Raw genomic sequence first — 13,660 nt, forward strand, 5'->3', positions numbered from 1 at the left:
AAGGTCAAATTGTTTGCTCTATTGGGAGAAAAATGTATAAAAATGCTTCGGTTTTAACGAAAGAAGTGTCAAAAATTCGTTTTCATATAACGATTCAAATAAAGAGAGGATAGAATAGTTTATGATGTTTTGTTACCTAAGTAACACTCCAAATAGGTCAAGCCCCATTGATGCCCATTGACCTTGACACAACAACAACAAAAACGCCAACAACAATAACAGCAGAGCAACTAATAATTCGGATTTTGCGTTTGCGAGTTATGCATGATTATGTGTAGTACACTGCTCCATAGACCACTGTTGTAATTTCGTTCTGGTATACCTGAACAGAATTCAAATTTGACGATACGTTTGCTAAACGAAATTTTTGGTAAATAAACATTATGTAGCCAGAGGTTACCAGTGGTATAAAAATCTCAAATTTTTTGAGAAAAGTGGGGGGGTGAGGCTGTGGATCACGATATGCCCTTTTAAGGTACCAGTTATGTTAATCCCTGTGTATCCAAAACAAGAAAATGTCAAAATAGCCAGTACCTGTAACCTTTAGCTCTGATTTTTAAAAGACCTCATTTGTTAGTTACAAGTTAGTTGGTTGAGTATTTATGAAACAGTGACTTTAAACCCAAGGAAGAAACGGGATCAAAACTTGCACTTTTATGTTCTGGTCAATGGCAAGCACGGTGATGTGTTTAAATGGGGCAATAAATGGAAAGCACGGTGCTAGTTCTCGTGTTCAAGAACGCTTTGCAAATCAAGAGGGTGTACAATAGAGCAAACTGCAACTTATGAATCTGCAACTTCATTGGGTTTTGTATCATTGTGTAATTATTTCTTGAACGATTTTAACAAATGAGGTCTTAAATCCGAGCTAAAATATGCAGCTATTGGCTGCCTGTTCTATTTATGACATATCTGTTTTGGATATACAGGGGTAAAAATAACTGGTTCCTTTAATTATTTTACGGTCTGTATATTTACCTCGCCATCCTGTAGTGCCCCGCGTAGAGCAGATTGGTCATTGTACACAAATACTTGATTGCTGTCTAGTTCAATATCCTGTGTACAAAAATGATGAATCCAAATCAAAGAAAACAGAAAGCTGTATAACTTCTAAAGAAGAGCTTATTTCCAAACCATGTAAATCCACAAACACACATTTCTAATTTACCTGTGCGATATTGCAATGGGTTGTGATGCAATAGTAATAGTAATTTCAGTTGGATGCACCATTTATACAAAGCAAACAGTGGATGGTTGCACAGTAACAATACTGTGTGAGGCCTTTGGTTCCCAAATGAGAACAATAGTCTCATATTGTTATACAACATTGTTATGGTAAATAATGGCTTGTTGATGGTACAACTCATTGTTGCTAATGTCAAACTTGTCAAAGTAATTGTGCTTGTATCACACAAGAAAATGAGAAACATGTGGTTGTGGACTTAACACGGTTTGGAAATAGGCTCTTAATATTAATTAAATAACTTTGCTTTGCAGTATCTCGCTGTTATTCAAAGGAGTAGTGTGTACAGTAAGTGCTATGAAGCTGTTAAAAATAATTATGGTTACGTCTCTTAATTAGAGATATTCAAACCTCGATACGGCCTCGAATTTATTATAATTATGTATAGTATCAACCAGGAAGTATTAAACATTATTAACGCATGAAAATGTTAAATATTTGGAACAGTGTAACGCCTGACAGTGCTGACAGTAATTATTTTGTAATATGTAATGTAATTTTATTATTCGCATCTAACAATTACAAGAAACTATATCTCCGTGTGACTCCATTAATTTATTAACTTTAGACTGATATTTATATCCAGTGTTGAAGATCAAATTAACTTTTATTTACATTGAACATACGTATACCGAAGTTGTTATACATATTCATATAATTACAGTTTGTCTGAAATACAAAGTGACAACGCGCGCGTATACAGCGAGTAAACAGTGCGCAGTGTTGCGTTTCTGCTGCAGGTATGCGTGCCTTCAAAGTCGGCACAATGTGTGCGTCCGTGTCTGTACTTGTACTTCAGAGTAGACTGACTGTATACAAAAACCTACCAAAACACTGGTGATGCAGCTGGGATTAGCCCACCATCCTGCTAAGAATCCGATCTTGGCTACACTAAGATTATTCACGTTAAAGCCACGCGGGTTTCCTGGTGACGTCAAGAAGGCTGGTCTGGCGGCAGGTTTAAATGCCTTAGTAAACTTCATGGATCGCAATCGGGCTTCGGTGACAGAATAGGCTGTGTTATAAGAAACATGACATTATGATAACGTTGTGATTTTTGCCTAAACCGTGAAATGACTTAACATAAAGATAGAAGAAATCAAATAAAGAAAGAAAGGCAGACAAAATAAGAAAGGAAAGAGATATGGGATATTTAGTATACAGTAAGAAAAAAAGTAAGAATCTCTCAACCAACAGACCATGTGCTCACCTGAACAAGCGTCATACCATTTGCCCATCAGTCCAACCTGCGGAAAGTCATTATTCCAGCAATTTAATCCATCATCGTCAATAATTTCACAATTTCTACCAGCAAGCTGACACACTGAAATCGTCAACAAAAAAGTTTTGTAAGTAAGTTTCCGTTGTTTGGATGAGATTGCATGTAAAAATTTAATTATGGAAATAAAGCTTAGTCTTCCTACCTCAGTTTCTTTAAACATATTAAATATATTTGCTTTGATAATTAGTCGTAAATATTATGATGATGTTAAATTTGCTTTGTTTCAGGTTTTCATAAGAGACCAGCACATATTACTGAATTGAGTTAAACCCTGAATAAATAATTTGCAGATTTTGGTATCAAGTAAAAGCTCATATTTTTCTCATTAACATATTTGAAATTAGGTGTTCCAAATCAGTATATTTCCGAAAAAAAAATCATCAAGAAACTGTTGAATGAGACTAATTCGACAGTTTTTTGACGATATCTTCGGAAATACCCCTAATTTGGAACTTCTGATATCGATATGTTAATGAGAAAAATAGGATCTCTCATTTGATATCAATTTATTACATGAATATCATTAATAAAAAACACTGCAGACTATAATTAGCATGATTATTACGCTGTAATTCCATAAGGAGTTAGTCCCATTTACAAGAAACATTTACATGTTATTTTTGCATTAATGCTTGAAAGGGACGACATTTTATGTTATACATCAAATTTAAAGAATTTCATTTCCCAAATATATCAGGTCACCTTCCTTTAAGTACTATACTGCGCCAAAAAAGTATCGTTACACTTGGAAAAATAATCCTAATTTTAAGACCAATTTTATTTGTTTAATAGATGCACTATATCATCCGGCACATTATAACACCCCATTGAATACAATGTGACTTCAAGAAGCAAAGTTACAAGTATTTGATTAGACGAAGGTCCAGTTTTAAAAGTGAGAAACTGGCCTATTCAGATAGAACTCCACGGACTAGACATCTGGTTTGAGAGTGGTGAATGGCTAATTTATGTGTGCCTTTAAATTAAAACAAAAGGAACAAAAGAAAACTGAAACAAAAGAATTGACAAATAAAATGAAAGTTATGAAAAGTACAGAGAAGTAAAAACTGAAATAAAAACAGCTTCAAATAAAGCTTCATTCAAGAAACTGTGTTGTCTCTTTTTTGCGCTTGTTGGAATCTTTTTGCGCCTTGTATAGGCCAGTTTGTCACTTTTAAAACTGGACTTTTAAGACTGGTCTATTCAAGTGCTTGTAACTTTACCTCTGGAGGTCACATTGGATTTAATGTGATGTCATAATGTGCAGGATTAGATAGTGCATCTATTAAAAAATTAATTTATTCCAACATGGTTCAGTATTGGAATTGTGATTATTTTTCCAAGTGTAAGGATACTTTTTTGGTGCAGTATACTTCACCTGCATTGATGACATCAATTAGGTATCCGCGCACCTGTCTGGTCCTACGATCACTGTAAAAAAGGTTGTTGCGTTGTATAGTAAAATTATAAAAGAAAAGTTATTATTTGGAGTGCAAGGTTTGACGAGAAATAGGTGATGTACTGTTGTACAGTTGATAGCACGGAATAAAGTGAGATGAAGATTAAAATTGCATTAAGTTATAATTAACAGTTTTTCCAAATTAGATTAAGTTAAGTAGCCTATTTTAATTAACCTCATTATTTAAACGGAATGAGACACGTCCTCAAGCAAAAATAATCGCTATTTCAGTTTCAGTTTAGATTTTATTTGTACATATAGGCCCTTGGCCCTTTGCACTACAAATATAATAATTACATATGAGGAAGACATATAAATAACATGAAGAAATAATTACATAAATTCAATCATTTTACGAAGTTTCATAGCGTGAAAAACAAATAATGAGAGACCACTGATGTCAGATGGTGTATCTGAACTCATGAGAGAAATGAATTTTGGGGGACTCGGTTCCGATCCATACCTGAATGGGAGATATTTTTGACGAATCTTATCAAAAAAACTTGCAGACCATGACAAAATGATATTCATCTTCAATATTCCCATCCCTGCACAGATCACAAACCCGGTCCTCCAAATCCAATTTCAGTCTTCTACCTGTTTCAATCTTGAGAATATGACTGGAACACCTTAATTTAGCTAAAAAACGCCTATATGAGGCGTGTTTTACATCAAAAAGATATTTTTCAGGAGTCAATTGACACTTGAAAGTGCAATATTAAAGTGCGTAGCTTATCAAGTGAAGTTACATCAGAATACCAGTTTTGTTTTGCAACATCTTCAAGTCTTTGTTTAAATATGTACATAAAAAGACATTCATATTCAACACCTTGATTGTACCAAACGTGGCCAAAGCCATGCATTAAAAGAATGTTTTTAACATGCATTACCCAGGTTGATTTACCTCTGTCATCAAGATACAATAACATAAGGTAGCATTTTTTTGGATACCTTGTTATTGTCCATATTTAGAAGTTGGAACCAAAATTTAACACAACGAATCATACAAGTAACATAAATTGTAATCTTCATGTTCTAGTAATTAGCTCATTATCTCGATGTGAAGATATACTTGTTAATTGTCGAATTATGACAAATTAAAGTCATGTGAGCGACGTTCTTCTCGGTCGACAAGATATGGCAGGCTTTTGTCACACTCTATCGCCATACACTGTAATTATTCAAACAATTAAAGGTCATCTCTAATCGCCCGTGACCGTGAAATGTAACGCCTTCTAATAATAGTAGAAGTATTGGTAGTTAATAGTTGTATTATTATTAGTAGTAGTAGTTGTGTTATTATTGTTATTATTGTTATCATTATCATCATATTTTAGTTGATTATGCGTGTGCAAGTTATGCATGATTATATGTGATGCGATCAAGCAAAATCAGTCGGAACTCGGAAATATTAAATTTTCAGTTTCTTACAGGATAGTAAAAAGCATTTACAAAGCTGGATTTTGCAGAAAACCCCATTGAAATTGAACAGCCAGTTCCAAATATATGAGCAATTAAGGAGCTTCCAAAACAACAGGAAACAAAAGGAAATAGTTCCTTTGTTTGGCTAAATCTCAAAATCAATATTTCCGAGTTCCGACTGATTTTGCTTGATCTCATCACATATGTATTACACTGCTCCATTGGCCACGGTGTTGTAATTCGTTCTGGTATACTAGAACGTAATTCAAATTTCACAAGATAATACACGTCCTAAATCCGATGACACTAAAATGCAATGTCAGACCAGGGAACTTCCCTTATCTTTGAAGGAACGTGACGACCAGCAGTTGTAACAAAGGTAGTCAGATAGGACGTGATCTAGCGAATTGAACTTACCTCATCTTTAACCCCATGAGAACTACCTGCCGATTGGCCAAAATGAATATTGTGTCCAATTTTGAACCAATCAAGGAGGGTATTAATAAGATCACCTGCAAATTTGACCATAAATAGTTTAAAGCCTAGTCATAATTGGCAATTAAAATGAGCATTTCAAGTTATCAACCAATCAGAAATGCTGTTAGATAATCAGTAGTGTCGGGGGGGGGGGGGGGTTAAAGGTGACGACCAACAGTTATAATACAGGTAGAGAGATAGGACGTGATAGCGAATTGAACTGAACATGTCGGAGAAAAGAACTGCAGCCCAAAATAAAGATCGGAGAACACAAGATACTTACATATAAGCCATCCTGTTGCCGTAATCTGTCACACGAATGTTCCATACTCTGGTGTCATAATGTAGATCGTTTACTCGGTTCTCGCTATAATAACCTTCTTGATTGCCTGGATAATTGGTGTAGTAAATAAATTGCAAACAAATGAAAGGATCAACTTCAAATAATATTTCAGCTTGCAAAAAAATTGACAAAAATCATCAAAATGATAACAATGTAAGCCTACAATCACAGAAGGCACATAAAAGACACGTACTTTTAGTTCAACCGAAACAAAAGGAACAATAGAAGAAGTATAGCGTCTCTATGAAATTCATCTTCATGGTCACGGAAGGTACTTACGAGCGGGTATCCAAAACTTTTGAAATCACCCAGAAGTGAAAAAGCTATATCAATGAAATTTTGTCAGTGTAATCACTGGTCCTTATGTAAATTAATGGTCTAATAAGTGTGTTTACTTTCTTTACAGGTGGCGCTAGATGGGTAGTACGCGCATAACCTTTTCATGATGATCCTCCACTTTCTTGAGTTTTTCACTGTAGCCGCATCATCCGTAAGTGATGGACGTCCACTTCTTGGCTCATCTGTGAGGGACACGTGGCTAGTTTGGAAATTCCTTTTTCAAAAGCAACAGTGCCATATGATGGGCAATCATCACCGTAGATAGCCTCAATTTTCATCATCTTGCAGGTTATGCGCCTACTGCCCATCTAGTGCCACTTGTGAAGAAAGTAAACATACTTATCAGGCCATTTTTGGACCATAATGTAAAGGACCAGTAATTACATTTACATAATTTCATCGATATAGCTCCTTCACTTCTGGGTGATTTCAAAAACTTTTGGATACCCCCTCGTATACAATCACTTTTGTACTTGTAACTGCTACGTGTATCCAACATTGATTGGACTGGAACAGAGGATGATTTAAGGAAGCCCCATCATGCACTGCGAAAGTGTTATCACTAGAGTTTCAACTGCCACTTTACTTTTCAACTCCCATTGAACATTATTACTTGGTCGATTTCAGAACAAAAGTGATGGTCGTTACAAATCAATATATTTCGCGACTGTGAGGCTATTCTTGAAGCCCCGAAATGCCGAAATGCCGTTCTTCAACTACAATAAGCATGATAAGTATAATGTTTGTACGTGGACAGGATAGCATTTGAAGGGATTTTGTATTTTGTACCGTGGCCGCCCCAACCCCGGGGGCTGAAGAAAATTCAATTTTGCCGCCCCTTCCCCAACAGCCCGAAAAGGTTGACCCAATTGTTTTTTCGGTGGTTTGAAAAGTGAAGAGCAAAAAAAAAAAAAAAGCAACACATTTTGATGTATAGTACATTTTTCAATTTTTTAATACTTTTTCAAAATTTTCCGCCCTTTTTCTTTACTAAGTCTTATTGCCGCCCCATCGGCTTTTGCCGCCCATGTTTTTGACGCACCTTCGTCTTCCGCCGCCCCTACGTTTTCGCCGCCCCCTGCTTTTACCCCGGGGGGCTGGGACCCCCAAAGCCCCCCAAAATACACGCATGGGGTACAGAACAAATTCACTACTTTTTTCGCTGCTCTCAATTTTGAACGTTGCTTATTGAACTAGCCCATCAAACATACAGGGGCGTAGCTGGAGCCCCGGGGTCCATGGACACCGGAGCAGTACGTGGCCCGACTGGTCCGGGGGGGGGGGGGAGTTGGGTAAGGGGGCGTTTGATCGCCTAATATATTTCTTGTCCCTCCAGTTTGCCCCGTTTAAGGCAAAAAAACCCAAATTGCAAAAAATATCTACTTCTTGCGGCAATTTTGTGCAAAATTTGTTTATTTTGCCCACCCCCGGGAATAATGTGAACGTACTTATTCATCTGTTATTGATGAAGAGAGTGTCATTCTCAATCTAAAGAAGGGGTAGGCAACCAAACCTGACGGGTTAGAAATAAGCAATAAAACAATGCACGGGCTGAACATTTTCAAAGTGCATTTCCAGATGAAGCAATTATTTTATTTTGAATTAATTTTTTAACTATTTAAATTAATTTGCATGTTTGCAGGTCTACATAATGAGCCCAAATCTATGGTTATGAACTTTGAAACTTTGATGGCTGCTAAAATTGGAAGAGGAAATCATTCCATATTTTTATCATCGTAACTAAATTTAATAGATCTGCCTGTAATAAACTTAATTCTTTGCTACACAGAGTTCACGGGTCATATTGGATATTGCAGAAATAAAAAGGAAATTATCCAAGTTTCTTTTCATGAATCGAGTAGCCATGGAAACCTTTAAAAAAGTAATATATAGGGGCTAAATAAATCCAGGGAATATAAATCATTCCCTGTCAACAATTGAAATATTATCTGTCACTGAATTGCAGCGAATTTCAGATATTTGCCTGTTCTGGACCATAGTCCGTTTAATTTTCTATAAAAATATTTGACATTGAATTTGTAACGTACACTCGTACGTACAGGGTTCCTTTTTCCTAGCCCTTTGCGCTTTAATAGTAGTGTTCCTTATTAATTAAAGCCTTAATATACAATTTGGGTCAAATTTTAATGATCATTCTTTGCCAAAAAGTTAAACAGTATTATTAGTATTGTCAGAAAAGTTTTCTGGTCATTTTAAGCCAAACTAATGAGGTAAAATGAAAGAAAACTTCTATCTCAGCCGCTTAATTGTGGTGTTTTAACGGGGGATTCAAACTTGCTCTGTTGTCCCTAAAAACGAATGAATTTATTTGAATTCAATTACGTGCAAATTGGGACATCTGTGAACATTACAATTATGCCATAAAGTAAATAAATCTTAAAAGATCATACATTATAGCTTTAAATATCTCCGAAATTCTCGCGGGGTGCACACAATTCGCCGGCAGGCGGCATGTTGCCCTGGGTGTAGGTTGCCCACACCTGTTCTAGAAATAAATTGCCATCTTTACTGTAGAGGAAATATAACTTGAAAAAACAGTGGCATGATCGACGGGAATTACATATAATAAACATATTTTTTCACCAGGTTCGCCGTCGCAAATAATAACAAGTAGAAAAAGTGATCCCGCCTGGGAATCGAACCCATGACCTTAGGTTTACAAGACCCGTGCCTTGACTAAAGGACTTTCGTTTATAGGACTTCTTGATTGTTCCCTAAGTTTCCTACTAAAAGATCAAGCACAATAATTTATCAATAATATTATCATCATATCCTATGTTTTCAAAATGCTGATTATATTCAACTGAGCAATGTATAAACAATATAAAGAACCAATTATTTACCTCCATATTTACTTTCATAACTTTCAGAACCATCACGACCACCAGAACCCGAGCCTTCCACGTTGATATTAATAGGCGTATTCCTGTTGTAATTCAATACTGCCATTACCATTCCAGCCGCAGCTACAATCCCGACAATAAGTACCAGAATGCACAGGAGGACAAATACACTGCCTCCCTCATCTCGAGTTGATCTGCCTTCACCCATGGTAAAATTTGCGCCAGGAGACACTAATGTAAATTATGTAAACTATGTATTAGTTTGCTACAGGACAACAAGACTATATAACTTAAAATGGCACTTATTGCGACCGACTTTAATAAGTACCAGGTTGAAATATTATAAAATATATATCACAAAAGATTCTGTGAACCAGAAAATATTCCCGGGGACCTATTATGATACAGGATTTGTCCATAAATAAGGGGTCCAATGGGGTTTTCAATGACTTTGCCTATTTGATGCCAAATTTCTGATTAATGCAACAGAACTATTACAGCATATCTTAGTAGTGTTTTATTTACCTTACTAATATGGCCACTATATGACATATCAGTGAAATTTCCAGAAGTTTTACTTTTTGAGTTACGGATATATATTTTGCCTTCGTGTCCCGCATGATTTACCATAGCAATAGGTGAAAACAATTTTTGAATATACCGCGCTGCACTGGTACGTTCACGTGGTACCTCTGCTTTGAACCATATCATGCTGATCACTCGCACCTGTGTGACTAGTATCTTTGAAAAGGCCAATATAATGGTATTCAATTCACTGTCGAAGTGATGTAATAATCGGATTAACTACCATAGCAATAGATGAATACAATTTTTAACTATATTGCCCTGCACTACAACGTTCACGCGGTACATATACATTGAACCATATCATTCTGATCACTCGCACCTGTAAGATAAGTATCTTTGAAAAGAGCGGTAGGCTACTGTATTCAATCTATGATTGCAAACATACACAGGTGATGAGTGCAACCTACTTGTAGTGCAGGGCGATATAGTCAAAATTGTATTAATCTTTTGCTATGGTAGTCAATCCGATTCATTACGTCACTTCGACAGCGAATACTATGATCGCAGATACATACACAGGTGATTAGTGCACTACTTGTTGTAGATTGTGAATAACAACTTTCAGGCTATATTCCAGAAAAAAATATGTTTTTCAACATACCTTTCTGGATATCTGATCCAGTAGATCCACTTCAACTTGGAATTCATTCATTAAACGAAACTGAAACAAAAACCTCAACTTGTTAAACAGACATTTATTAGGAGCACTTTTATCTATGGCGCCCTCAATATAATGGTTGCTGATATTAATTACGTAAGCCATCTCCAATCTACATACACTAGCATGTAAACCTAAATTCACAGATTGTACACTTACTACGTGCTCATGGCACTACGAGTTCGTTCATAAATATAAGTTCTGATAAAGTTTTGGGATAATGTAGATACAGCTTACATAAATAAATCAGTAAACGGTCATGAAAGAATAATATTACTTCGGTTTAGTTTACACAGAGAAGAACGGCAGTTCCATGCTCAGATTGACGCAAGCGCCTTGTTAATGAATGACATACGCGGAGCTTTGTGTTCCCTTCAAGAGCGCCGATCTGCGCCGACCAACGTAATCAGCCAATCAGATTATCGGTCTGTTGTCACAATTGTCAGACAATTGAACCAGCCAATCAGAACCCCACTTCCGTGTTTACGCTGTGCATGCTCTCAAAATGTAAATAACTGCTGTTCTTCTCTGACAGCAACTGTAATCTTTCTTTAGCAGTGAAGGATATACACATTTCTTGAACGTTTTTTATTTCGTATGAAAACTAGAATTTCGCAGTTCTCAACACAAAGTGACGGCCACAATGCCTCCATCTTGGTGCCCATCATTTTAACCGGGGCGATTTCACTTCTTGGCAGCAAAAAAAAAAAAAAAAAGAAAGAAAAAGAAAGCAAGAAAAAACAAAAAACAAAAACAAAACAATTCCAATTGAAAAAATGCAAATGAGCTTCAAATTAGCATATTTACTGAATTTGAAAACCACCAATCGCCATCCCTCCACCAGGTTACATGTACATCACTATACGCCTACCAGTTATGATCAACCTCTACGGACAGATGGATGGACCAATGGATCGAATGATGGCAGGACAACCAGAAAATGATGACGATTTTCTTACCTACCTTCCTTTTGATCCTATGGTGAGTAGGATTAGTGTAATCTATTCCGTCTCTCAGCAAAAACAGTTTTGTTTTGTTGCTGATACACACACCTTTTAAATGTTCAACTGAAACCAAAATCCAAAATATTATTCCGAATTGGATTATTCCAGTTTAAGGGGGTACTTCACCCTTGGCCAATTTTGTGCCCATTTTTGCATTTTTCTCAAAAATTATAGCACATTGGTGACAAGTAAAATATGTATATTATAGGGCAAGGACTACAATTACTGTACTGAAAATTCAGCAACTCAAGGCAAGTAGTTATTGATTTATTGATCAAATATTGGTTTCCCTCATTTTTGACTGTAACTCCACAACTGTTGTCTGTGCTGAAATAAAATTTCCAGTGCAGTAGTTGTAGTCCTTGCCCTCTATAATATACAATATACATATCTTACTATAGTCTTGTCCCCAATGAAAAATGCAAAAATAGGCACAAAATTGGCCAGGGGTGTAGTACCCCCTTAAACCCATATCGCGACTTTTCTCTAATCCGAATGGTCGCTAGTCCAAAGGTTCTCAAGCCCGAAGGGTCGATAGTCCGAAAACCAAATTAAGTTCGCTAATCCAAAGGTTCTCCAATCCGAATATAGAATAAGGGTTAGGGTTTAGGGTTAGGGTTAGTGTTAGGGTTAGCGAGCCTTATTCTACATTCAGACTAGAGAACCTTATTTATTATTCAGACTAGCGAACCCGATATTCGGATTATAGCGAACCTTTTTCAGAATTCGGACTAGTAAATGGTAAATTACGTGTTCGGACTAGCGAACCTTCAGACTAAGGAACCTTCGGACTAGGGAACCTTCGGACTGGAGAGTTGTCACCACCCATATACCCCCTTTGGAAAACGTGACCTTTCTTAATCTCCCACAACAGGGTGTGTAGATTTTTAAATAAAGTCACTGATGCAGGTAACCACATTTGAGATTCACACTTTTCATTTCTCTCTGTATACAAGCATCGGGGGGCACTCCAACTTTGGAGGTGACGCGTATGTAGGGCTGTTAAGACCCCCTTTTTCAGCGTCGCTGTCACCCAAAGACCCCATATTTTTTTAAAAACACATACTCTGTCACCTGAAGACCCCTTTTTTCCATTTGATCTGTCACCCAAAGACCCTTACAAGTTCAATTTGAACAGCAACTTTCATTTATCACTGATTTCGTTACTTATTTTGAAAAATCAAAGAAATTTGAAGCCATATGAACTAGAAATTTAATTTCGAGATTTCTGTTGCGCTGTTTCGGCTCTCACCCAAAGATTCCATTTAAAAAAAAGGTTATGTTCTCACCCAATGACCCCATATTTTTTACATTTTGCTCTCACCGAATGCCAAAAATCATGCTCTCACCCAATGACCCCATATTTTTTACATTTTGCTCTTACCGAATGCCCCTTAGTGCGAAAGTGCCAGCCGGGACAAGCATAGCACAAGAATTTTAGATCAGAAACTGTCAATCCTCAATCTTATGATAATAAAAATTCCTTTAAAAAAGAATGGGCGCCATTTCCATCTGAACAGCAACGAGTCGTCTATCACTGATTTTCGAGGCTTCTTTTGGCGCTCACCCAAAGACCATTAAAAAAGTCATATTATCACCCAATGCACCTCAATTTAGATCCAAACGGTTCCTCTCTTACCCAATGACCCCATATTTTGTACACTGATTTTAACTCTCACAGAATGCCAGAAATCATGCTCTCAGGCTTGCAATGACCCCATATTTTTTTTATATTTTACTCTCACCGGATGCCCCTTACTGGCCAGCCCTACACCTATATCCATTTCATATTGAAGTGCCACCCCCCTCGGGGCTGAAATGTAACCGTTTGGATACAATTTTTTCTTTAACACAATAATGTAACATTAGCATAGTAAGCAAAGAAAGATTAGGACAAGTAAGTAAAGCATTTTATTGTAGTGAGAGAGGTGTAAAATCGTACTGCATGGGATGGAAGAGGGTTGGTTTCAAATAGGAATAA

General features: G+C 36.6%; 1 protein-coding gene across 1 annotated transcript; it reads right to left on the reverse strand.

Moving 5' to 3' along the window:
- Positions 1 to 119: 119 nt before the first annotated feature.
- On the reverse strand, positions 120 to 9,637 carry LOC140140524 (uncharacterized). Its single transcript, XM_072162283.1, has 5 exons — positions 9,430 to 9,637; positions 2,454 to 2,567; positions 2,071 to 2,258; positions 979 to 1,056; positions 120 to 182 (listed from the first exon to the last, which is right to left on the reverse strand). Exons 1-5 carry the CDS (start codon positions 9,635 to 9,637, stop codon positions 120 to 122), a joined length of 651 nt encoding a protein of 216 aa, XP_072018384.1.
- Positions 9,638 to 13,660: the final 4,023 nt, after the last annotated feature.

Source organism: Amphiura filiformis, chromosome 19 (assembly GCF_039555335.1).
Source record: "Amphiura filiformis chromosome 19, Afil_fr2py, whole genome shotgun sequence".
NCBI lineage: Eukaryota > Metazoa > Echinodermata > Ophiuroidea > Amphilepidida > Amphiuridae > Amphiura > Amphiura filiformis.

What these genes read in the sequence shown, in the direction of transcription:
- LOC140140524 (XM_072162283.1), bottom strand. Translation starts at nt 9,637, where the DNA reads ATGGGTGAAGGCAGATCAACTCGAGATGAGGGAGGCAGTGTATTTGTC. An exon ending in ATGGTATGACGCTTGTTCAG is followed by an intron (nt 2,259 to 2,453) that starts GTGAGCACATGG and finishes CTTATAACACAG; the next exon opens with CCTATTCTGTCACCGAAGCC. An exon ending in GGGCACTACAGGATGGCGAG is followed by an intron (nt 183 to 978) that starts GTAAATATACAG and finishes TGTTGTGTCAAG; the next exon opens with GTCAATGGGCATCAATGGGG.